The sequence below is a fragment of the Stegodyphus dumicola genome, chromosome 10 (assembly GCF_044657685.1).
Source record: "Stegodyphus dumicola isolate Sdum_Otavi_A_Nest chromosome 10, ASM4465768v1".
Lineage (NCBI taxonomy): Eukaryota > Metazoa > Arthropoda > Arachnida > Araneae > Eresidae > Stegodyphus > Stegodyphus dumicola.
Window position 1 is genome coordinate 116,872,807 of NC_140777.1, and position 27,843 is coordinate 116,900,649.

General features: G+C 32.6%; 1 protein-coding gene across 1 annotated transcript in view; it reads left to right on the forward strand.

Moving 5' to 3' along the window:
• The window catches only part of LOC118203012 (uncharacterized), a 130,190-nt gene that overhangs the window by 60,048 nt on the left and 42,299 nt on the right, over positions 1–27,843 (forward strand). Inside the window, exons 7-15 of the mRNA XM_085825422.1 lie at positions 230–505; positions 1,871–2,155; positions 8,484–8,906; positions 15,783–16,061; positions 17,457–17,723; positions 19,726–20,083; positions 22,353–22,696; positions 24,770–25,033; positions 27,336–27,596. Coding sequence (XP_085681548.1) covers positions 230–505; positions 1,871–2,155; positions 8,484–8,906; positions 15,783–16,061; positions 17,457–17,723; positions 19,726–20,083; positions 22,353–22,696; positions 24,770–25,033; positions 27,336–27,596 — 2,757 coding nt within the window. The remainder of the gene's footprint in view (positions 1–229; positions 506–1,870; positions 2,156–8,483; positions 8,907–15,782; positions 16,062–17,456; positions 17,724–19,725; positions 20,084–22,352; positions 22,697–24,769; positions 25,034–27,335; positions 27,597–27,843) is intronic.

Consider the following 27,843-nt stretch of genomic DNA (forward strand, 5'->3'; position numbering starts at 1 on the left):
ACCTCTCACTAGCACGGCTAGATGCAGACTGAGCTGCGCAACGCTCTGACCCCAAGATGGCCGCGCTAGCCCCGCCCCTAGCGGACACAGACGGAAACGTAATCTACTTCCTGGATGGCCCTCGTATATAAAATAATACAGGCTATAAATAGAAAACACGTCAAAATGTTTGTTTTCAAAGCACTTATTTCCATGAAAGCTAAAACATTTATATTATGATTTATTCTAGAACAATGTGATAATGGTGTGATGACTTTCGAAAAGATGACTGGAGTTCTTCTGCGCTCAGCCCAAGGTAGCATGATGAAGGTGAGCAAGCATGGAGCTTTGGGAAATACTTTAGAATGCGCACAGATCTGTCTGGAGGATGGCACGGAATGTCCAGCGTTCAGTGACCATTACCACAATATGCGTTGTGATCGACTGGACAGAAATTCAAACGGCCGAACGCAGGAGCTTATAGCTAGAGATGGTGAAAGTTATTTTGAGAAAATATGCTTGCAAGGTATTTAACTTTTACATGAAAGTCCATTGTCACACATATGACTAATATCTCAGTAATTCAAATAATCGTGAGGTTTGTGTTTGAAGATGAATCGAAAATAAAGCAACAAATTATAAACACCATTAACATTGTAAGAATTATTATTTAAATTAATCTATTATTTATAATTTCAACCTTTACTATAACTTATCCTTACTATAACTTATCCTTATTTATACTCAAGTTTCGTAATTTAATTATTTTTAGTTTAAATAAGTTACTTAGTGGTTAGTTTAATATATTAGAAATAGATGTCAGTCTAAAAATTTGATATTTAGCTGTCAATACGTTTGAATTACAAAGTGTAACCAATAGAAACTTCTTGCAGATCTCAGCCTTTATATTTCAGGATACCTTTGCGTCATTACTATCACCTTTTTAAGTGTTTTAATAAATATATAGTAAATAAAATTTAAAATTTAGTTTAATAGATCATTTTGTTAAAAAATCATTTCGATTAAAAACAAAAATATCCGGCCGTCAACTGTTTTCAAATCGTGCATTTAGTCCGCATACAAATTGACTTTGAAAGCGCCAAGTTACCCGTATTATTGTCAAAAGTACTGTTGTCTCTTTCCTTGGGAACTAAATCGTTTCCGGTGCCATACGAACATCGGAAGTCCCATTTCTTAAAGCACTGTTTTATAACCGTCGGTTCCTTGTAATTGAGTTGAAACATTTCTATGAGTGGCAACTGGCTATAATTTATTCTCAGAATCTTGATTCTATTTCATACGCCATGCCATGATCTCATATTTACATAACAATACTTCTTAATAACACATCTCATACGTTTTATGACCTCGAATTTCATAAAATCCTATGCTTACCGTTTTCGAACCATAAATAACTGATCCCAGTTTGAAGTCGATTAAGCTTTAAGCAAAGGTGAATATTGTAATAGATTCGGATTTCGTAACATCGCTCAGCACTTGCGAAACATAAATAATTGGCCTCAATTTTAAGTCGATTATTTTAAAAAAACGATGCGTCTTGTAAATAGACTCAGACTTCGTTCACCACTTTTGAATCATAAATAACTGATCCCAGTTTTAAGTCGTTATTTTATGTAAAAAGATGCATTTTATAATCAAAATAATACTTTATTTTCAAAAAATATTTATACGCAGGAAAAATGTTTAAGTTGAATATAAAAATTTGATATTTAGCTGTCAATACGTTTGAATTACAAAGTGTAACCAATAGAAACTTCTTGCAGATCTCAGCCTTTATATTTCAGGATACCTTTGCGTCATTACTATCACCTTTTTAAGTGTTTTAATAAATATATAGTAAATAAATATAAGGATAATGTGTATATTTTAGGTCCAGAGGCTCAGACTTGCTCAGACAAGGCATGGGCTTTCGAAAGAGCGCTAGGTTACGAGCTTGCGGATAATTTATACCAAAAAACAATCAATAAAGTGGAAACTCGAACATCCTGTATCCAGTTGTGTCTCTCAGAAAGAGAATTTACTTGCAAGTCTGCCCGATATGATGAAGACAGTGGTGAATGTAAGCTATCCCCATCGGACCGCAGGACGGAACCGATGAAATATTACAGAAGTCAAAATGCAAGAGTCAGCTATTTAGAAAATAGCTGTCTTCCAGGTAAACACCCTAAGGCTATATAACAAATTTTCTATAAAAAAGGAAATGATTTTTAATTTTATTTACTTTTCTTCCGTTTCATAATAGAAAATTTTTCTTATTAATTACAATTCACTTTGAGAACTCGTTTTACAGTTAACTTGCCTTTTGTAGGTGATAAAAATACTTTAATGAATTAAGCTATGTTTTGCATCGGCAAAATTATCATAGGTTTGTCATAACTGGCCAATAAATAGCCAAGAAATTCATCATAACTGGCCAATACATAATCAAGAAACTAAATGATACTTGTAAAAACTTATGTTTTGTTTGATGAAAAAGCAAGATAGTTGCCTCAATTATAAAATTATTGATTGTATATTACTGATATGATGTAATTTAATTTTAATTTCACAGACTTGCTTCTATATGTTTTTGCTGACATCTACAGATGCCGCCCAGACGGACTCTTCAGAATAAATTAATATAAGTTTTTAGAAAAAGTGTTCACAAGAAAATTTATCGAACAACTAAAAGGAGCAAAGTATTTTTCAATAGTCTTCAGCAATTCGGAAAATTTTCACAAATAGCAAAATTTTTAAGCTATATTTTGATCGATGGAAGAAAATTGTGGAATCTTTTGTTGTCATTGAAACCAAACGCCGATATTCTAATTATGATTTCGTGGATATTAATGAATAATGGAGGTTTAATTTCTAGGGGACAAATAGCGCTGCTATGATGTCTGCCGGCCAGACGGGATAGCGGTTAATGTCGCTGACTGCCGTTCCTAAAAGGCATGGGTTGAATCCTTGAGAAAGCATGGATGCTTGTAAGTGTACTGCATGTGTAAGCACTCAAAAACCTCTAAAGATATTGGGAGTAAGGGAAAAGGAGTAGGAGACTCTTAGAACCGTCCTCAGTTGCTCTTTCTCAGAATTTATGTCGAACTGAGCAAAGTCGTACTGTCACCTTTATGCATCCCTTCCCGGGACCACGGGGGCCACCCCGACGTTCTGGCTGTGTGGTAAATAATTAGTCATCGCAATGACTAGAACCATCGTTTATTCGGTGGTAGGTTCAGGATCGGTAGGAACCGTCTGCCTTTTGGTTGTTGTGACGCTACATGGTTAGACATCGAAGGCTGTCCTTGAAGGTTTGGCTCCCCTTAGTCAACACCATGGAGGTAAGAAAGGAAGGAGTGGCCAACTGGCACTAGAAGTGAAGCACTGCTTCGAAGCTTCGGTCACAAGATGGGGTGTTCTTTGTTTACATTCAGAAGCTCGCTTGACAGTGTTCTGATAGTATTTCGACACACGACAGTTCCATACAAATCGAAAAAGGGACACTTTCGCATGAAAGAAACATTCATAGTGTGATTGATAATAGCAATTTGTATAGTTTAGGGACATTTACGCAAAAATCACATCTTGGTTTTTTTTCGATAACTAACAACAGCGATTTTGATTATGAATTTGTTTTATAAAATTTTAAGCTGTTGAACTACAAAAACGTTATGCTTAAAGAATGAAAAATACCTTACGGTACCTTTAAATTGTATACGTTTTTCGATACACTTGATAGAGTATTCGCTACTTTTATTTTATGTTCCAAACGCCAAAATATTTTAAATAAAATAAATTTTTTTCACATCCATATATTATTGTAACATGTACCTTTTAAAATTTTTTAGAGAAGAGGCTTTACTGCTGCTCTTTTTAAACTCATCATTTTAATTTTATACATCTGAAAAATAATCCCTTTGGGCTTTCATGTTTTATTTATTTGGGTTAATTAAAAATAAAATATAGTGAATGCACAGAAATTAAAGATTTGCACATGCCGGAAATGAAAAATATGAAATATGTATGGGTATTTATGCATGTGCTTACAAAAAGCATGTATCTGCCTTTAACAAAATACATAAATATTCATTAAATTATTTATAAATGTATTTGAAATGAAGAATTTATTCATTTATAAACAACTGTGAAGAAGTCTAATTATTAAATGTATCTAATTTATAATGATTATAAATGCTATCTAAATATATAATAACCTTAATATTGAATTGTAAACATAAATTGACATCCTGTTCACAAATACGCTATAAAACTATTTAAGCAAGAACTGTTCGTACTGGAAAGCAATCTGTTAAAAGGTATTGTAAAGCAAATGCTGTGAGATGCGCACTTAAGAAACTAATAAAGAGTTTTGGAATATGTTTTGTTGAAATTAATGGTAAAAAAAAATCTGATAAGTATAATTAAAAGAAGTATCCCCCTTACATTTTATAATAACTCGGTTACAAGTTTTAAATAATACTTTAAAAAAATCCTTATTTTATTCCCTTTCAGAAATGTTCAGAGAAAGTTAAGTACTATTTAAAGTATTTCGCTAATTTCTAATAATTCTATAATTTAAAATGAACCGAATAGAGCATTAATTATAAATTGACTTATATTTTTCGATTTAAAAGATGCCTCAGAAGCCAAAAAAGTCGTGTCATATTTAAGAAAGTATTTTAGGAAGAAGCTCTATAAATAGAAAAGAAATAATGCATAATTTCAATATTAATAATACAATAAACTTTGATCTTAATTTCTGTACCTCAACCGAATCAAATCGAATTACCTTAATTTTTTTTTTTCTAATGTAATTAACGAAAACGTGAAAATATTTCATTCAAATTAAACCATTCTGAGAAAACTGTTCTGCGAAAAGTTTAGCATTTAATCCCGTTCAGAATGAAATGTTGTTTAAAAATATGTTGTTTTCATATACTTACGACTCTGAAGTGTTGTAGAAAAAGAAAATATATACATTTATATATATATTTACGACGTAATTACAAAATATTTACATCCGACCGCGTTAAAACCCATTGAACTTAATGGTAAATGTCCCAATGTTTTGGGCCCACCAGCGGCCGAGCGGTAAAGACGCTGAACACTGGTAGTTCGGTCCGAGGTTCGAATCCCGCGAACGTGCTGGCTGCATGGGCGTTTTCGTGGTTTTCCCCATGTGTAACGTGTATACGAGCCAGTTTCCCTTAGAAAGTCCTCCACGAAGGCATCACTCCCTTTAGGCAGATAGCCCTCGTGTGCTTTGCCGTAATAATCCAATCCAATCCCAATGTTTTGGTCACTACGTAGGGATCGCCAGTGCTTCAGAGCAGGGTACGGGAGAAACCTGTTTAGGGCCACTCCATCTTCCTACCTCCATGGTCAACACGGAGGAGGGGAACAGTCTTTGATCTTCGTCCTCTTTGTTGGCGACTGCTTGCCGGCCGCCTTGACTTGCGTTTCATAACACCTGACTGTGTGCAATTTTATCCCCTTGGATCGATCCATGGAGGTAGGAAGTAAGAGGAGAGGCCCTAACTGGCTTTCCTTATACACTGCTTTGAAGCACTGGTGATCCCTTCGTGCTGACCAAAACATTTGGGTCATTTACCATTACGTTCAATGAGTTTTGACACGATCGGATGTAAATATTCTGTAATTACATCGTAAATATAGATATAAATGTACAGATTTTCTTTTTCTGCAATATTTCAGAGTCCTAAGTAGTATGCCACAAGAATACATTTTTAAACAACATTTCATTCTGAACGGAATTAAATGCTATACTTTTCACATAACAGTTTGCTCAGAACAGTTTAATTTGAATGAAATATTTTCACAAATTTTCCTTAATTACATTAGAAAAAACTTTTAAGGAAATTCGATTTCATTTGGTTAAGGATAACAAAAATTAAGATCAAAGTTTATTTTATTATTACTATTAAAATTACGCATTATTTCTTTTGTATTAACAGAGCTTCTTCCTAAAATACTTTTTCAAATATGACATGATTTTTTAGCTTCTAAGGCATGTATTAAATCGAAAATCTGAGTCGATTTATAATTAATGCTCTATTCGGTCTATGTCAAATTAGAGCACCTTTTATTTTAATAGTGAAATACTTTCAATATTGGTGCTCATTTCCATGCACTTAACTTTCTCTGAATATTTCTGAAAGGAAATTTAAAAAAGGATTTTTCTTAATATTATTTAAAACTTGTAACTGAATTATTATAAAATGTAAGGGAATAATTCTTTTAATAATTAACAATTTTTTTTATCCTTAACTTCAACAATACATGTTCTAAAACTCTTCTATACTACGTCTTTAAGTACGCATCTCATAGAATTTCCTTTACAATACCTTTTAACAGATTCGGACCTCCTTTGACAGGATACACAAATGTTTTCACCTCCGTCGATTACCCTATTTTCAAATTCTTAATAAGTTGTCTTGATGATGTGGCACATTCACATGCTCTCATCATCCCTTCCGCTGAATTCGCAAATGTATCTGTCTTCTGTTCCACATATTTGCGTAAAATTATACATAATTTTACACAAATGTGTGGTTACGAATCAAGGAAAAGTTAACTTATTGGCATATTGGTCTGTGTATTTATTAATTTTGACGAGGATTGTAGCATTTGGGGGCAATTTTACTTTTTAGTTAACCCAAAGTGCAAAACCAAAGTGATTATTTTTCAGTTATGCAAAAATAAAATGATGATTTTAAAATGAGCAACTATTAAGCCTCTCCGCTAAAAACGTTTAAAAAGTACATGCTACAATAATATGTGGACGGCAAAAAAATATTATTTTATTTAAAACATTTTGGTGTTTGGAACATAAAAGGAGCGAATACTCTGTCAAGGGCATACTCTGTAAAAGACATATACAATTTTTAAGGTACCGTAATATATTTTTCATTCTTTAATCATAGCATTTTTTGCTAAAATCTATATTTTTGTAGTTCAACAGCTCAGAATTTTATAACAAATTCATAATCAAAATCGCTGCTGTTAGTTATCGAAAACTTTATATTAAAAATAGCATTCGGAATTTTTGGCATTTATAATTTATTTTGGTCAGATGATATTTTCGTGTTTTTCAGAATAAATTCTAAGAATAAGTTGTGATTGTATCCTCCCATTCGACAAATATCATATTTAGTTAATTAAAGTAATTAACTAACTACGTATGATTTTATATTCCCTCTGTCAGAAAGAATTTTTCCTTTCATATATAACCAGCTTTACTACAAATGTTATTAAGTATCTCATCAAATATCAATTTTAATTTACATTCAGTAACTATGCCATCTGAAATATATTCTAAGTGTATTTTATATTTCAGATTTTAAGATGTATAGTTATGAAACTTGATATATGTTTCATAATAATACAAGTATCATAATACCTCTGAAAATACTCATAATTTTTTACTTTAAGAAGCAGAAACTGCTGTCAATTCAATGTGTAAGTTTCTTATTAGCCAATATTAAAAAACGTCACTAGACAGTTTCAAAATGAAATACTTTTTTGCTTATCAATAATAAGCATTTGTTTTTTTATAAACAGAAAAAACGCTTCTTGAAAATAATAAAGTAACATCCTTTAAATAACCATCATTCTGTTCTTCATACTGACGCGCTCTTTCTGAGGAGCAAACCGTCAACTGACGTAATGTTTTTTGGCTTATTTCAGCAATTTCTTCGCAGGAGTTGGCCTTTAGTTGCTCAATGGTTCGAGGATTGTTAGGCTGCTATCGCACATCTATTTTTTTCGGATGAACAACTGTTTCAGACAACTTTTCTATCTGCATTACTATTGAAAGAACGATAGACGATGTTTTCCTTCTTTTCACAAAAACATTTTAAATTGTTCCTTTACGACAACTAATCATACTCAAGCACTGAATCCCCTACCATCAACCATCATTTGTAATGGAGAATTAGTTTCCTCTTTACGTGGTAAACCCAAAGGGATTCGTGGTGAGGTGACTGCTCTATATCATGTGACAAAGAAGAAAAATTGTACTAAACAGTTGTTTTCCGAAATGTTTTGAATATGACCTTTTTAATTACATTCTCGCTTTAGTTGCAGAATACGTTGATGATCTGTTCTTCTGTCTCCCAATCGCGTTAGCATACTTAAACATTGATTGTTTAGATAAAATTCTATTATTTTAACACGTTTCTTAATATAGAATTTATTCATACATAATCCCAAGGAGAACCCTTCAATAATAAAAAATAAAATTAATTAACTACTGAAAGTTATTCGAATTTTAAATGGTCTATCGACTTTTGGGTCATCATGTGTCAATAATCTAATTAGCATAAATGAAAACGTAGAAACGTAGCATAAATTTATTCAAATTAAAACTGGTAGCTTGTTATGGTACTGCCATGTTTACAATGTCTATTCAAAAACACCTCAGAACTCGACTAAAATTAGTAGTTTGATAATGTCTGTGCTTAAAATGTCTTATACCTTTTCAGTGGATACTAGTTGCCCATATGTAGAGACAGAAGATGCCTATCCCACATATGCAAACATCATACAGACAGAGGGAGTATCTACATTAGAGTCTTGCCGAGACCTCTGCAATAATCTTGAACGCTTCTCATGCCGTTCCTTCTCTTATTATTCAAGCGCCTTACAGTGTTTTCTAAGCGGAGATGACAAAGCTAGTGGTGGATCTGCGGCCATCCAAAAACGCCCGGGCATCATGTACTATGAGAGGATGTGCCCACAAGTCACAACCATTGAAGCATATACAGAGACAACAGCTCCGGAAGTGACCGTAACTTCATCTCTCTCTGTCCCTACATTGGGTATCTCCAGTAACACTCAAGCCCAGTTTCAAGAAAAGGAAACCACAGTGAAGACGAGACCACCATATCAGCCTCAAGAACCGTCTCGTAAGTTGAAATATAAAAAATACTATTTTTTTTACTGAATCTTGGATGTTTTTACTTCCTTGAACGAAGTAAAAGACGTACCGTAATAGTGATAAATTTTAGGTATCATAGTTCAAAGGAAATATCTATTTACTGCTTTTTTTACTTAACGTCTTAACATACGGGCAAAATAAAGGACTCTTTTTCCAAAACATTTTTAATATAAAATGGATTCGTCACTAAAAAGTATTGTCTGTACGTATGTACGTCCGTATATATGTATTTGGCATAAATTAAAAACGATTAGCCGTAGAATGTTGAAATTTTGCATATAGGTCTTTGCAATCATTGGTCGTAGTCATATAATTCCAATTACAGACGTGTTTTAAATGATGAAAATATTTATTTTTTGACAATGATAAATTTTTAAAAAAATAATAATTTTTGACAAATAACAAAATTAACTTTTAATACAGTCTCCTGATTCTTATATTTAGAAAAGCTTTATACTCGTTATGAGAATATAAAAATGCAAGAAGTTTGACTCCTGTATAACAGAAATTGACCGTGATGTTTAATTTCAAAATTTGGAATTTTTAATGCTATTTTTTACTTACCTTGAGAGATCAGCAAAAAATGTGTGTAATTTAATAAGCCGAACAAGGAAGTCATGTGGTGTCCACAATATACATTTTAAATATGGTGACACCTTAAAATGTTCGAAAATTGGTGTAAATTTTCTATGTAGGAAACTTAAATAAGAATATTTTTCAATATATTATTTAAGTAATATCTTTAATCTGCCTTTTACAAAACTATCCCTAACACTGGGATGGGAACTAAAAGCTTGTAAAAGCATAAAATGTTTAACATCTGTAAACTTTAATACTCAATGACTTATCCACATGCTTTCTTACAGATTACGATCAAATTGGTATTGAGTTAATTAACTTTTTTCTCAACTTTTTAATTTGTATTATTCCATTCTTATATTATCCTATTTTTCTATTCAATTTTTGAATGAATTCTATGTTTTCTCACTGTTACCTCTAGCATATTCTATATAATTCAATTCGGGAAATTGAGGAGTAGGTTTGATCGCAGGAGGCCAAAATTAGAGTGGCGTAGCTAGAGACAGTCCTCTCCGGGCGGCACTTTTGGAGGGAGGCATTTTTTACATGAAACATTACTTTATACGGGTTAGTCATGTCGATCGTTGAAGCAAATGAAGAATAATGAAATTCTGAATTTTCATGTAGGACTAAGATGAAAAATGGTTTTTGCTGTAAATGAAGTATTAAAAGAATCATTTCTTTTAATACTTCATTTCATCAGAAAAAAGGTATAACAAGATTTCAACTTGTTATACCTTTTTTCTTTATTCCTTCAAAACGTTTTCTTGTAAATTACGAGTATCAATTAAATTATGATCGCGGTGACATTCATAAGGAAGAGTTTCTCGTTAAAAGAGAAAACTATTTCATAGTTTTATTTCCGTTAAACGCACGCGCTCTTTCTTTCTTCTCTTTCTTCTCTCTCCGTTATTGCTAAAGAAAACGAAATAGGAATGTAAAACGACTGTTCTTTTGAGTTTTTTGCAGTTTAGTATAAAATACATCCTTCAGAACGAGGTTCAAATATTTTGATAATGCTGCAAACTTTTCTTACATAATGTTACTTCTTGTGACAAGGGTTTTCTAAATAAAAATAATTTTAAAAATATTTAAGAGCTACAAATGTTTAATTTGCATTTAAGAAATATTTCTACACTGTCTGCGTAACAGCAACTGAAGACATCAAAACATTTAGATTATTATCAACGGCGTCACGAACAAAAAAAAAAAAAAAAAAAAAAGAACAAGAATAATATGATTTTAAAATGTTGGAATTAAAGTTTTTCTTTAAAAATAAACGTAGAGTTTTAATTTAATCCTTTGCGTGCCATTTTGACACTTCTTAAAGTTATTTGCTTATGTATCAAAAGAAAACAAATTCAGGAACCACCCTAGGAGCCAAAAGCTCTATCTACGCCACTGCAAAATTATAAACGAATATCTATATCAATATGCTTAAGGGTACTTCTTGATTTTGTTTCCAATTATATCGAATAGTCAGATGTTTTCAAGTTTTCTTTTGAAGTACCCGGTTATATCAAATGATATAAAAAGCTTTCAGTATAAAGTTCAGCATGCTGCAAACATGCATCCCATACAAATATACCTCCACCGCTAGGCTCTCTTAGAAGTACAACTTTGTTTTTATGTAGCTTTTAATTCTTTCTTCGGAGGGCAATAATTCACCTGTCTGAAGCAAAAAATTATAATCAACTGTCATCCGAAACCTAATCTAACCCCTTATCAACGATTTTGCAATTAAGGACTTGAGTATTTTATTTCTCGTACTGTTGTTCCTTTTACTTATTGACGATGGCATCTTATTGATCTAATGAATCTTCTTGTAGATTCAGGAAACTGATGCAGCACATTTTTTAATTTGAATTCTGCAGAACGTCTTCAGCTCTTAATAACGGAGTTCTTGAATTTTTAACTCTTAAAACCTACTCAACGAAAGCTTTTCAAACTTGCTGCTCTGGTTGTATTCATTACTACATCATTTTTATCTCTTGGGCGTCTTATGTTGTTATTGCCCTAAACGTTTTCAGAGGGTTGTTATTTGACAAAGCATAATATCCGTCACTTCTCTTTCGAATTTAATCATCCTGTAGTTTGTTTAAATATTATTTTAGTGCTTATATTTAAAAATCAACCTTTCTCGGGAATAGATTTGAATGGCGGGCGACGTTTATTGCCAACAGTAAAAATTCACATTGGTTTCTTACAGAATTTTTTGTATAATGTATTGTTACTTGACAAAAACGCTGGGTTTAATATGCCCATTGTAAATTACAGAAACTGGAAAATATATTTACATACTTACAACAGGTAAATGTTCCGATTTCCGAATGAAAAATAATGTCTAACTTATGTCTTTCACGACCTCATGTCTTCCACGGCTTGTCACGACCTTATGTCTTCCACGGCTTCTTCGAGACCTGCAGCACCGCACTGTCTCGAAGAAGGTCGTAATTACTTTGTCATATATTCGTCTAATGAAGTGACTAATGGCAAGTTCAGTTTCCTCTTTAAACTGTTTTGCTTTTCCTTTCCTTTTGAGTCTTTTTTTTTTTTTTTTTTCCTTCAGATATCTTCATCACTCTGCGAACTGCTGTTCTATTTATTAGGTGCACTTTTCTCTTTCCAAGATATCACAAAGCTTCTTAACAGTTTGTGCGTAATGCTCAGCATTCTTGTAATGAGTTTCCACCATCAAAACTTGCTGTTCCTTTGTGTAGAGGTTTATGTCGAATAACATGTGACAGTAATAAAATGCCAGTGTTACCAGGTCTAATCAACATGTTGCAAACACGAAAAATTATTTTACATTTTCTAAACATCGCCTAACACCGAAACATGTTTCTCAGCGTAGGACTATGTGCAGATAGCTGTATAAAATTATTTGGCAGGTGAAAAATGGAAATATACAATTACACTTGAGGATGTTTGGGTATACGTCATAAGGTATTTCTCAAGGGTGTTGATTGATGATTCTCCTCACCCAGGATTTGGCGATTGGGTACCCTAAAAACTCCAGTCGCTTTTTAAAGGGGGTCATATAAGGTATTTCTTCCACCTTCTTAGCGTGCCTTCGTCGTGTATTGTTCAGCACGCTGGGCCGGTATTCGAGAGGTCCGTGGTTCTATTCCCGGTGAAGGCGATTGCTTAGTTTTCATCTTGCCTGCTTCCAAAAAATTAAACTAATGTCTCCACAACGTATCTGATTGCAATAGAAAAATATCGATTTACTACCGAAAAAGAGGAGAAAAAGACTTAATATGTTGGTTCTGGATTCTGTAAAATCATGAAGGAGGAGTGGAATAAAATCAACCTTGATGTTTTAAGAAAAGGACTTGTAAATCAAGACGTAATATGATAGCTCAACAAACGGCTATCAGATTGAACATGTTAGAAAATAAAATTCTAAGGTTTGTGTACATGTAAATCCTTTCAAAATCGTTATAAAAATGTGTGAACATCCTCTGTGTTTATATCATTTAGAGGTTTAAGTTAAAAGCCGCTTCTTTTCGAATCTAATGGCATTAAGTTTTTACTAGCTAGAAACTGAAAATTGAAAGTTATCATGTTTAAATTTGGATATCTCCATTTGAGTTGTAAGATTTTTAATCTTTCAACTCTCATTTCAATCATTCCTATTGCAAAACGTAGTTCTCTATATTTGCCTTTTTAATTGTCAAAGCAAACAAGGGCTATCAGTCTAAGGAGTGAGATGCTTTCGCGGAGGACTTCCTAATGAAAATTGGCTCATATTTAGGTTATACCTGAGGGGAACGAAAATCCCTAAGCAGCCAATCTATTTACCGATATCCGATACTGGATTAATCAATCTGTTAGAGTGTAATTTTTGCATCTAAAGTTTTTTTATTGCAAGAGTGCAAGCATTTATTTATCATTTATTTTTCTCGCAGTACAAAATTCAGTGAAAGTACATCTAAAATTTTAAATTGATTTCTTGAAAGAGATTGTTAGTTTTACCCACTGCAACGGTCTATTATTTGATGTTTTATATAAATTTGAACTTTATATTAGTTCAAGATTATAAGAGCGACCTGAAAATTATACAAAATACATTACAATGATCTTTCTATCTCGCTTTAATTACTTAATTGTTAACAGTTAATAAAGTTTTTGATTTCATTTGGCTAATGAATTAAGAAAATGCACACGAGTGCGCTGGGGCTCAAAAATATAACGGTCTTCTTATTGCTTTAAATCATCTCTTTTGAAATAGTACTCAATGCTTTTCAAAACTGCAAGTTGGCAATCATAATTCCCTTTTTAAGAAAGGTATTTAAAATTTTAAATAATAAAAAAATTAATTTAAATCAAAATTTTAAATTTGAAGTACCTTAAACGTTTTTCATAAAGAAATTTAAGGAAATATTAGAAAGTAAAATTTCCCTCTTGGCCTATTTTGGTGTCCCTCCTTTGCAACATGGTAGACTTGAATGACTTTTGAATTACACGTCATTACTTTTTCACGCAAAGACATTCCATAATTTGGGACTTTGTTTTACACATTATACTTGATGAATTCTTGCCTGGACTGAGCAATTGTAACTAACCAGACAGGAATTTCGTGGTTAGGAATATTTTCAATTCGAAACAAGTTCTTAGTGCATAAATTGAATTGTGATCTTGTGTATAACTGTTTTAAATTTCTTTCAAAGGTTCCAGTGTGGTAGAAACTGTTCTCTGTCGCTCTCATTATACAAATAGGAAATTATTTAATGCTTTGTCGGTTTGTCATTTGACACTCTGTATAATGCCTAGTAAATGTGTGAAATGTTAATCGTCTCATACATTGACGGTCAGCTTTCGGCATTCTGTAAAATGCCTAGGTATCCTATAGAATGTCGCCTTTCACAGATTGCCGGTAACATGAACAGAAAATAAAATTAGTTAAAACCAAACTCAGTTTCAGTCGTTGATTGAAATGTTTATGAGTCCATTTGCTTAGTTGCTTTTAAATTGTGAGGTTTATGAGCCCATTTGCTCCATCGATATAACCTTCATTTTAAAGGTGCTGCATACAGTAATTAAATAAATCATTATTTAAATCGGGAAATATAAAGAGGAGATTTATTTTTTTAACTATATTGCTACATCAGTAATCAAGGTTTCTTTAAACTGCCTTGCTGGCTTTTATTTCTAGATTTTTCTTTTCAAATTTATAAGCGAATAAATCCAAAAATAATATAAAATGTGTGTTTTATGTGTTGTTGCCTAAATACTAGTATTATTTAGGATTATACTTATTGTTCGTGTTTCACATTAATAACATTCCGCAATATAAAGAAAAGTGTGGCTTTTGTTGACGTTGAAAAATATTTACAGACAGTTTAATAGAACCTCTTGTTTGTTTTTCGGGTATCTCGCGAGAACAGCAGTAAAATGAAACGTAATGTATTTAAATTTATTACTTTGATATGTCAACAGAATTGGAATTTAATTTTTCAATAGCAGTTTTATTTAGATCTGTTAATTAGAAAGTAATTAATGCAATGAAAATTTCATAATGCTTTGAAAAAGAAAAAAATTATGTTAAAAAACAGTCTGAAAGGATCCAGAATTTAACTATCGCCCAAAAGGGCTGATTTAAAGTTTAATGTTGTTTATCAGTAAATATTATCGATAGAGATGTCCTAGGTGGAATATCGAAATCCTTTATAGGATATTAGATGAATATTCATCAAGACTAACATGTTGACATACCTTCTGTATATTTAAAAAGTAAAAAAAAAAAAAAAAAAAAAATATGTAATGTAATTCTATTAGTTACATCGTGAATTAAATGCATTTTTATTTAAATCAACACAATTAAAAAGTAAAAAAATAATGTTCTTAAGTGCAGAAGTTTTTGCTTTTAAATAGTTTAGTTGTTAATTAATAGCAGACAGATTAAATATGAAGGAATAATAACTTAGCCGAATGACAACAGGCTCGAATGAAAAGCGAAATAACGAAAAATCGTGTTTCGAGATTAATATCCCTTTTGAGCCAATATCTCAGTTAGTTAAACTGAAACTCATATTAAATTTATTCTTTTCGTATTATTAATAAACATCTGTATATTATTTATACATTTCCTGGAAAAATATCTACTTAAGGACTAAAAACTCACTATTATTTTAATGTAACGACAATGCTTTCCATAATTTATGCTTTCGTTACATTTTGCTTCTAAAATATGCTTTTCACTAGAATCTCATGTTAAAAACGTATATTTTCTCAATTTGACCTCATTTTTTTCTCATTGCAGGTCCAGAATGCTCCCCTACGGAACGTTTAATTTTCGAGAAACTGACAGGCTACGAACCTTTTGGGGTGACGTCCACTCTCCTGTACAGAGGTGACAGTTCGACACCAGGCATTACGGCCGAATGCGTTCGTAGATGTCAAGCTTTGTCAGACTGTCGCTCTTTCGTTCTGGATCACCAGAGGTTCGAATGTAGTAGCGTTCAGGACCCTCCCAGCATACATCCGGCAGATTTTAGAGCGGCCATTGGGAAGACATTTTTCGGAGGCCTCTGTGTTCCGGGTGAGTATGACGCATTGAACTCAGCAGGAAGTCTTCTGAAGGTCTTCTATCATATCAATTTCATAGCTGACAACCTTGAAATGTTAAAATCCGGGAGGTTCCATAGCGAAAACCGGGAATTTTCCAGTTTCCGAGAATTTTCCAGGACACGAAGCCGGAAGGTTTTTTTGCCCTGGGTGGCAAACCATAACTTCAAATTGACTTAAATTGATAATCCGTGGCTCCGTAGTCGAACTACGTATAAAAGTGGTCTCGAACTCTGGGCTCACTAGCCACCCGAAGCTATTATATGCAGCTCGTGAATACATTTCAATATGTATTTTATTCCAAACGCAGTGTTTAGTGTTTTAGAGCCATAAAGATATGGTCTGACCTTATGTACCCGGCTGCTATTGAAGGTAGAATGAATAAAATAGAGCTTTGACAATGTATGTTTGTACGCAAGGTGACGTAAATAGGGTAAGATACAAGAATTTCCCGCGCTGGTACAATCAGTAAATTTAGTTTCTCAGCCTACAGCTGTTAGCGCTTCAGTATTTTGGTTTTTCTAGTGTAATGTAAGTTATCAAGCGCCACCCAACCGTTATAGTGTGCCGAAGGGCCCGGGTTCGAATCCCGGGGAAGGCATGGATGTTTGTAAATGTATAGTGTCGGTGGGGCATGGCGGCACTCTCAACATGCGGCGAGCCGAAAGTCCTCTCGTATGGCTTGGTGGAAGGGTAGAGGGGTGGGAAACCCTCGGTCCCGTCTCCCTGGGGTGCTCTCTATCAAAACTGGGAGCGAAACTGAGCAAAATCGCAGTGCCACTTGTAGGGTGCTCAAGGCGGTTGCCAATGGCAGGCGTAATCTAGCGATCCTTGCCACGAGGAATTTCGTGGACTTGTTCTGACTACGTCAGACAAGTGAGCATAAGCAACAACAACAGCAAGTTATTTAGTGGTTAATTCAATGTATTCGAATTATCTGAAATAAATATCAGTCTAAAATTTAATATTTAGCTGAATTACAAAATATAATCAAAAGAAGTTTCTTGCAGGTATCAATTTTTAGACTTCGAACAGAAAATAAATATAAATGAAAATTTTTGTTTTTGCGTTATTATTGTTTTTGCATGCTTTGATAAATATTTATTAATTGAAATTTAAAATTTGTTTTATCATTTTTTGTTAAAAAATATTTTTTAAAAGTATTCTAGTACCTGTTTTCAGGTCATGAATTCATCCCGCACGCAATTTGAGTTTGAGACCGTTGATTTAAAATGTACATCAGTTGCGCTTACTTTAAACTATTATTGTGACTCATAACATGACTGGTTTGTTTAGCAAAAGATTGCAGAATACTTCACTAATCTTATATTTCTCAGATTTAACCTTCTTACATTCTTTTCCTATGTAGCATATCTTGGTTGCTCTAAACTATGGGTTTATGAAAGAATCATGGATTATGAGCTTCAAGGTCTCCGTCCATTGGACGTAGTCAGAGTTGTTAGTTTGGAGCAATGTCAGCAACATTGTCTCGAAACACGGAAGTATGTTTGTCGTTCAGCAAATTATTACCACTTAAGAAGAGAGTGCCACGTTTTTGGTGATGACAGAACTGCACCTAAAGCTCACTTAGTGGAGGCAAGCAGAGTAGATTTTTTCGAAAACCAGTGCCTCGTTGGTAAGAAAATTTTCAATTTTCAGAATTTTTTTTAATTGCGCTAAAGAATTTTTTCCAAAATCCGTAATTTCATAAAAAAAAATTTTAAGTCATAATTCACTGTACCTTTATTGTTAATTTTCTAAGTATGCCGATAAGTATCTGTAACATTTCTAATAAACCTCAAAACAACATTCGTTTTCATAACAAATCAAGCTTAAATGAAACTATAATTAAATACAAATAATTAGTCTATCTTTAATTATATTTTTTTACTGAGAATCTACACAGCAGGCCAAACAGCATGCTAAAAATATTTTATTCCGCGATTACATTTTTATCGATTTAGTGATAGTAAATGAATTTATATACAACATAAATTGCAATAAGAAGTTACAGGGCACGAATTTCTTTGTTTGAAAGTTTATGATGTGGATATGTTACCGGCAATGTATTTGAAAGTCGAAAAGTAGTGGCAATGTATGATCTATAAAATGCCTGGGTATTGTATAGAATGCCGATGTTTCATACATGGTGTCATATATGTGTCCATACATGGTACTGGTGGTAACATATATATTAACCCTAAAAATATGTATATTTTTCCTAAACAAATTTAGGAAAATAGCCCCTAATTAGCGTTAGGGCTTTTTTCTATAATTCGACAATTTTTCGAAGTGTAGTAAATCTGTCACTTCAACTACCGCCTCCTTAAAAATTAAGAAGGTTAGATCCGAATGTATTTGCAAGTATCCCTGTTATGACACGGTTATATTTTCCCATAAATTCTGAAGTGGACATTATAATTGTGTTACATTGAATAACACATGATCCATGGATCGTAGATATATTCTACAATGTACTTCAGAAATGCTAAAATTGTTACATATCAAGGAAACGAAGTGACAAAAGAATAGTATTAAAGTGATATAGTGCCTGCCTATTTCCATTCTGGCAAGCAAAAAACTGAAGCATGGTGTATTATCTTAATTGCATGCTCTTTCACATTTCGAATTTTCGAGAATTATGAAGGCGTGCGGGTATTTTGGGACAATGCCTCCCTAGTTCGTACTTACCAGTGATCATTTCAAACAAATGACACAAGTTTTGGGTTAAGAAATAGCTGAAGAGTATCTTGCAGACAGCGTTAAGACCATGCACTTCGTAAGATTTCAGCTCTAAAGTACTTATAACGTTTTGGTGTGATCATCAGCGTAACATAAGCAGGGCCTTAATTCGTCAGACAGTGCATTCAGGCTTCACTTTTCTGCCATTTAATAATGAAACACGATCAGGCCTTCAATTATAAATCAAAATGATATAAAATTAAAATATTTGTTTGGGGCAGCACTCGAAATACAGTCATATGATGCAATGTAGCTATTTATTTTTAGTTCCCATTTGTGATATTTAACTAAAGCTCTGTTCATAAGTTATACGGTTGCCAGCTCTTTCACTGTTTTAAGAGTGATGAAAACTATCTTATGTAATATTCATAATCAACTATCAGTACCGTAGACCTATGAAAATATAATTCGTGCGCGTTTGAACCTTTCACACATCAGACATAAAAAGCAGAAATCCAATTTGCGACATCGCATGACCTATCCCTTTAGCACCAGCTCTCATGCCATCTTCAGAGTCAGATAAATTTGCAGCCATGTTCAATGAAATAGTATTCTGAAATAAATGTAATGACGAGCAAGAAGCCGCCTTGCAACTACTATTGAAGCATCAATTACGTGTACAGGGCACTGATTCTACTTCAATTTCTAATTCCTACGAAGGTATATTACAACTACTACTACTACTCAATGCATATTGCGCCATTGCACATAATTCATGTTAAAAAATATCAAAGACCAAAAAACTGAATATAGTCAAACAACGTGCTTGTATGTCTTAAGTAGAGTTCGGAATCTGAAGTTCTTATATTAAAAGATACATATACTTTTTTGAGGTGTGTGTTTAATATTACCTGAAAAATTCCAATGCACTAATTTTTTTTTTCCTTTCCGCTTAGAAACTTCATTTTGTCCGTACCAAAAGTCAGAGGAGGACTTGGCAATGGTATATGTATCAAAATCTCTACCGGATACTCCATCAACATTGCACTGCGAAAGAGAATGCAACCGAGAAAGGGAGTTTAACTGCAGAAGTTATACCTATTGGGACAGAGGAGCACATGGTAGCGTATGCATGTTGAGCGGAGAAAGCCGACTCACCGGACAAGGTATCGGACTTTCCTACAGAGAAGGTGCCACTTATTCAGGCAAAACTTGTAAAACTTCAGTTTCTGATGGACGGCTGATGCCCACTGCATATCCTCCCGTTCCCGCCTCTACTAAAGGGACAACAAGCATGCATACTCCAAGTCCTAGGTAATTTTATTTTTTTGTTTTTCCCTTTCTACAACTATTCTTAAGCTTAAGCAGACTAACATAATAAAAATTCTCGTATGAACAGTTTTTACCAAATTCTGACAAATGTTGTATCAAGTTATATGAGTTATAAAAGGTAAAGATGAAATTTTTGACGTAATTTGAAACATTACAAATAAATCAGCCTATGTCACGTGCCACTCGCAAAAATAACTGAATAACTTGCAAGCAGAGTCCCCACTAATTTGAATTTACTATCAACAGAATGCGTCCTTTGCACTGCGCAAAATTCGCAAATATAATCTCTTTTTTCTTCTCGGATATGGCTTGGTTGATCAGCTTATTAGAAGTTTGAGCAATTTGTAAAGCATTTGATGATTATTTGAAGAACGTACGTTAGAAGCAAAAATTTAATAATTATTTGAAGAATGTTTATCAGTTAAATTTTGGAATATACACCTCTGTTTTTGGAATGGGATTCATAAAAATAATGACACAAAGTACACTAGGCTAAGGAACGGATTCCTTTGTAGAAGCATTTCTAAGTGAAACAGGCTCATATTCAAGTTACAGATAGAGAGTACGGTGAAAATTCCCTTGCAGTTATCCAAACTTATTTTCTAGGATTTGGACTTCGGTCAAACTACCAGTGTTCAGTTCTCTAAGCGCTTTGCCGCTGGTGACCACCCAAGGCTTCAGGCATCTTCAAAGCAGAATTATAAATTCAATAAGAGAAAATGTAAGCCACATAATATTAAACCTTGTTCATGTTAATCACTTTAGAAGTTATAAAATTCTGATTTTAAATACAAATGGTGTTTACACATTTTTAGCTGTAAACAAGCTGTAGATTTAAGGATATGTTTTTGCGATTTCCGAAGGGAAATATTCCCATTCCACAATTCAAAAACATTGTGAAATACGTGGTATTAAAATTTAAGCATAAAATAAGTAACAATATTCATTGGAAAGGGAAAAATCCCTCAGTCATTACTTCTAAACGCAAAGATTATTCTAAACGAATACTCGATAAAGGTACGTAGTTTTTCTAATGTTTCGAAATGTTAATCGTTGGTAAGAAAAGAAAGTCCGTCCACGCAGAAATCAATTGCAAAGTCTTTAAATACATCTGTAGCAAAATAATAATAATAATAGTAATAATTAATATAATAAACCAATATTTACAAACTGAAAAAGCTAAAATCATAATGTTCACCAGCTTGATGAAGCATATAGGTTTACTTAAATGACTGCAACAAAAAAAGGTGCATTTATTATTGGAAGCGAAGAGATAAAATTGTACAAACCTCATTCCGTCAATGCCACGAAAGTTTCAGTAAGGGGTTTATGACTGGCGCAGGATTCTTTTACAGTATGAAATTGAAATTAAAAAGACTGGGAAAAGTGTTAAAACCAAATCAATGCATTATCAAGAGAGCGCTTTACATTCGATATTCACAGAAGAAATTCCATTTCTTTATCCCAGTGACTTTTAAAGAGTGAAACTTCATCAAGACAAAGCAACAAACCATACTTCGAAAATACCATTGCATTCTTTGAAAAAAAAAAACGAAGACTGATGATTATTTCATATATACATTTCAACGTATTCCTGTGAAGTCTTCTGGCATTTTACCTATGGATTATCGTTACTTTGGTCTCTCGAAAAGAGCTCTTTCTGAGCGCAAACCCACCTCAATTAATGGATTGTGGAAAGTAGTTGAAGAGGAACGGAAATCGATACGCCTGGAAATTTTATGAAAAGCCCTTCCATTATGGAAATAACGATCCAGATTTAGTACAGAAAAAAGGCTATCAGATCAAGCATTTGAAAAAATATTTTTTGCAACCTAAACATTAAAGTTCCCCGAAATTGTTCTAAACTCCTTCTGTAAATTACTAAAATAAAGTAACAAACTCCCATTTCCTTCTCGCTCGAACAAAACTAGAATTTGTTTTCTTTCATTTACGTTCGATGTAGAATTATGAAATTTTCCAGCTTCCTTTTTCAGTCGTCATTGTTGACAAAGGCACTGTTGGTCCCCTGATGTAGTCCTGATAAATGGTTGTATTATTTCTCTTCTTAGCCTTCATCCAATGGAAATAATATTTTAATCTACTGATTCAAAATATTCATGTTCCTTAAACAGTTGGATATTTTTTGACACAATCAGAAACTGTTAAAATATATTTTTGATTCGTGAAATTTTGCAGTATGATATGTTTCATTATTAAATAAATACTGTAATTTGATTTTGTCTTCGCAAAGGGTTACAGAAACGTCGTCACATAAACCACCACCACCACCTCCTCTACCACCAGTTTTTCCGCCATTGCCTCCGCCTATATGCACTTTTAACCAGTACACGTACGAAAAGGTGATTGGGCACGATGTAAGAGGTGGACGTAGAGAAAGAGTGCCAACTAGAGTTCCTGTAGGTGTCGTGCATCCTTGTCAAGCTGAATGTCAAAGACTGGGCCCCCGATGTCAAGGTTTTGTCGTACAATACCAGAGCTACCAGAACTGCTACGTCATTCTCAGAGATCCCACTGATGAACCCATCCTTGTACCATCTTTTGATTCAGTGTATTTCAATAAAGTTTGCCTCAGAGGTAAGTAGTTCAAATCATGGCAATTAGCGGATTAAAAAGCGTTGCTTTTTTTATTTTCCTGCATGTTCAGCAAAAGATTAAAAACTTCTGATTTATGATAACAATGTACAAGGTATGAATAAACAGCAGAGTACATCATGTAAGAAAAAGGAACAGTATTGAAATTTATAAACTGTAGAACCCGTTATAATGTGTATAGGGGATATGAAAACTGAGCAATGCCTTCGGAAGGACTCTAATCTGGACCTCCCGAATACGCGCCAAGTGTGCTACTTTAGACCACGAACGCATGCTGGAAGGAGGAAGAAAATACCTTATAAACTGTAGCTGTATTCTTTTAAAGTACAGAATACAACTACATTAGCATGTATCTATACATAATTATACTCGCCGTCTAATTTTCTCCTCTAAATTTTTAAAAGAAAAATTAGTAAAAACTGAGGGAAATGCCGGTGTAAACATATAAATTAAATAAAAGCAAGATAAAAAAAAATCTGAAAGTATTCAGATTTTAATAGTCTTTTAATGTTTAATATGGTTTATCAGTAGAGATTATCAATAGACATGGCCCAGGTGGATCAGCCAAATATTTTAGGCTAATATGCATTTAGACTAACATGAGAATATTATATATCTTTTGTATATTTAAAAAGTGAAAAATTTGTAATGTAATTCTATAAAAATATTTAATACTTTTAATTAATGCTTTATTTGTTATGCAATTCTATAAAAAATATTTAATACATCGTGAATTAAATGCATTTTCATTTAAATCAATCCGATTAAAAAGTTTTGAAAAATTTTCTTAAGAACTGCATCTGTTGCTTTTAAATAGTTTAGCTTGATAGGTAATAACAGATAGATTAAATATGCAAGAATAATATCTTACGTTTTTCTGAATAACAGCAAACTTGAATGAAAAGTGAAACAACGTAAAACCGTGTTTCAAGACTAATAGCCCTCTTGGGCTAAAGAGATGGAAATACTCGAGTAAATATACACATTAAATAAAAGTAAAAGGAAAATTAATTTTTTGAATGGCTGCAAGTTGCTATTTGAATATAATACAGAGATTATCGATTAGTTTCGCGAATATCTGCATTTATTTGTAAAAAAAAAAAAAATCAGTGTTCGTCGACGTTGATGTAAGCATATATATAAAAAAAGTTAAATAGATATAAATTTTTAAAATAACTTTTCATTATAATTTAAATATAACTACTAGTTAACTAAGTTTTACTAAATGTGTTGGCATTAAAATTACTGTTTTCGCATGTACCACATATTAGTAACGGATATTTGCTGTTGTTGGCAAAAGTTAAAAATGGACTCTTCCAGTTCTTGTTATTATTTCAACAAAACTGAACAAAATTATTCCTTATTGCCGTAAACGTAATAAATGTTAATGCCAATTTGCATGCTTTTTACAGACCTATTACACATTCCGCAATAAATTAATACTGATTTATGAAGACTTTAAATAAATAGATTCTAATGTTGAATGACTCCCACATTGCTCAACTATTCTCTAGATTAAATTTATCTTAAAAAATTCAAGAAAATTAAAATTTAAATTAAATTAACTTTTCAAATCAAAAATACTGATTTTTCCGAAAATAATTAATTTGAAGAATAAAATAATTATGTAAATGATGAAAAAATAAAAAACTGTCAGATAATTTTTTTATTTTTATTAAGTCTCATTAAAAAACTTTTTTCTACAGAAAAGAACTTTGTTTTCCGCTTCGATCAAGTACAAGAATTAACTTCTATTACGTTATGTGATGCTTCGATATTTTAATAATGCAATTAATTAATTTTATGCTAATTCCAATTTTAGTGTAATATATTAAGAATAGCACAGTATGTTTCAGTGTAATATGTTTAGAGTCTGTGGAAAACTGTAGAACTTGGTCGTGGACAAAATTCGGATGTTTAGCAAAAGCCTCAACGTTGCATTAAAAGAAACATTCGTGATAAGCACACCAGAAAAAACTCCTTCTATAATTTGCAAAAGTAATTGTTTATTAATGGAATAATAGTCTATTATTATTTTTTTAAATCACGATTTAGAGCAGCCGTGTCAAAAACTTTGGAGTTTCGAGAGATATCTCCACTACGAGTTGCAGACAGATGCCATTCGAGAAGCTTCTGGAGTCCTGGAACGCACAGATTGTGAGGATTTATGCCTTCAAGAACGACCACTTTGCAAGTCAGCAGTTTATCATTACCATGACAGGACATGTCGTCTGTACACCGAGACTAAGCGAACAGCCGCCAATCGATTCCACTTTACCGCTCAGGAAGTAGAATATCTTGAAAACCAATGCACATCGGGTATGTGATAGCAAAACTCTATTCTTTTTATCTCATTTCAAAACTTGCAGTATAATTCTTAGTTTGCCATAACATTTGAAACACATCTATGCTAATTAACTTAACAGAAAAATACTTTATATTGCAGTAGACGTCGCTTAGATCGAGATTAATATTATCTAATTGCCGAAAGTCCCGCTCGCTTGTGTACGAGAAACATGAAAAATGCACCGCTTAATGTAACCTAAATATCGGTTTATGTGATCAAAACATTTTAGAATAAATTTTTAATGTCAAGTTAATTCGACAAATAAGTTCAAAATAGAATATTAAAATTGCTAAGTGACAGAGAAAAAAAGGATTAAGTTTCCAAATAATTTGGTTCTGAATTTAGGCACCATCTTAAAATTAGGCAAAAAACACACCTAAGTTTGACATAAATGTCCAATAACTATATCGATTTTGAGGGCGATCAGACACAGGTTCCTTTTCCTTAGGAGCAAACAAATTTCTGCAGAATTCTCCCCTCCCTCTGAAAACATCCCTGCCAAACTAAAATTATTTTTTTCTAATTTTTAGTTTTACATTCGCAAATTCCCCTCCAAAGAGGAATGCCCTTCGACTATTAAGATTAGGGCTCAGAATCAGTCGAATAATTTCCATAAACGTCGAATAATTTCCATGAGCGGTTCATAAATGAACTTTTGCGTTAAAGACATGATAAATAGGGTACTTTTCCGTTTGGCCGGCGCAAATCTCGCCAAGCAGACTTTATTGGCGACAACATACAGTATACACATAAAAAATATTTTAAAAAAATGTTAGTTCTAAGAATTCTTTTTTTGAAGGCATAAACATTTTAATATCGCTTAAAATTTTATAAAAAGCCAATAAATAAAGACAATAAATTTGTAAAAAGACATTAATTTAAGAATTTACTATGCTTTCATGGTTCAACATCCCGATTCGCCGGTTCATATCACGTGACCCCAAGCGATCTCATCTCACGTAAACTACTCTACAAAAATCTAATGCTCTTAGTAATTATCTACATTAATTTCAAGTTAAATCTTAATTTGGAACACAAGTTTAAATGTAAGAAATATTTCAATTCGTACGAATAGCTTACTCAGAAATTATGTAAAAACTGCAGTGTTTACTTCGCTAATGCATTCTCATTAGAATTGATGAATTTAACCCTTGACTTTACCTTTTCTATATTTTCGGCTTCGGGTAAGCGCTGTGATTGCATCCTAACTGACTTAATTACCGAAAATGGCCTTAGACATAAAACTGAACTATCTGATAAAAATTCTATGTAATTATATGCCAGTATTGAAAGAAACAATCAATCTGATATAAAAGCTGGGACTTGTTTTGAAAATGCGGCGTAAAAGGTTACCAGCGAGAATATTCCGTTTGGCATCGGTTGTACCATTATTGGCGACTTTATCGCTTGCGCCGGCAAAACGGAAAAGTACCATAAATAGCTCTTAAAACTGCGTTTGCATTTTCCTACTTAAAATGCTGTGCGAGTACCTATTGATATATTTCTAATTATATTTATATTAAATTAGTTGAATTCCAATTTCATCACTATTTTGGACAAGCGGTGACTGCTGTAGTTAAGTAAAATTAGTGAGAAAATCAAGAATTATTAGTTACTCAAAACAAAAATTGCCTAGTGAAAGAAATAAATTTATTTCCATTAAACGAAACACTAATCAAACAAAAAATTATTCTTGATTTGACTAAGGACACAATGAATTTCTTTTTCCCTAAAACAAAGGAGTGAAAATAATTTTGATATAAGCATGAACTACAACTAAACACGTAATCTTGTTTTTAATTTTATTGGACTGAAATTAAACAACTTTTTTTATTTTAAAAGTAAAAAATTATTACTATTCGATTAAAATTAAATTAAGAATCTGAATGCAAAATAATAGCTATTAAAATTAAGAATATAATACATATTAAAAAGTATTTGCTCTTACAGTTTACATTTAAAATTTTTAAAAAAGAAGAAAATCAACGAAAAGATTTAAAGCTATTAAATAGATTAACAAAAATTTAATTATATTTGGCTTAGAAAGAAGCACAAGTGATTCAGTTAACTGGAATTTTGGATATGCAAAAAATTTAATTTTATTTGCTTAGAAAGAAGCACAAGGGATTCAGTTAACTGGAGCCATTTGGAGACTGGATAAATAAAGCTGTTGCTGTATTCAGTTACATCTTGTAGTTTTTTCAATACTATAATTAAATAAAACAGATTGAAATGATAAGGAGCGTCTAAAGATATTGACTATTCTCCTGACAGAATCACCCACGTGTCAGTACCGAGACTTCCCAGATCGCTTCCTTCCACAACTGGACAGACTTTCAAGAGCATTCAATCTAAAAGACTGCCAAAGACAATGCGACACTGAGCGGGATTTCACTTGCCGGTCTGTGAATTTTGAAACTGTCGCTAAAGATTGTGCTCTGAGCAGTGAGGATATATCAAGCGTTCCTCAAGGAATCAACGCTCTTCAAGTTCGAAGAAATTCACTTTATAGCGAGAAAGGCAGTTGTGAACAAGGTATGGACAATTTTTATTTATTAGTCTCTGACTGTCTTTAGGAAAAGATAATTCAGGTTCTTAACATTCACTATTAATTAGTGCCAGCATTTCTTTACAAAAATAGCTTAGTAGTTTTACTTAAACTATTAAGTGATTTCTTTATTTGAAATTGTTGAGATTTTTAATGTAAATTCTCATAATTATGAAGCGATGTCGTAATAAATACAAGAGTAATAACACTTTCTACGATCTAATGTAAGGCAAA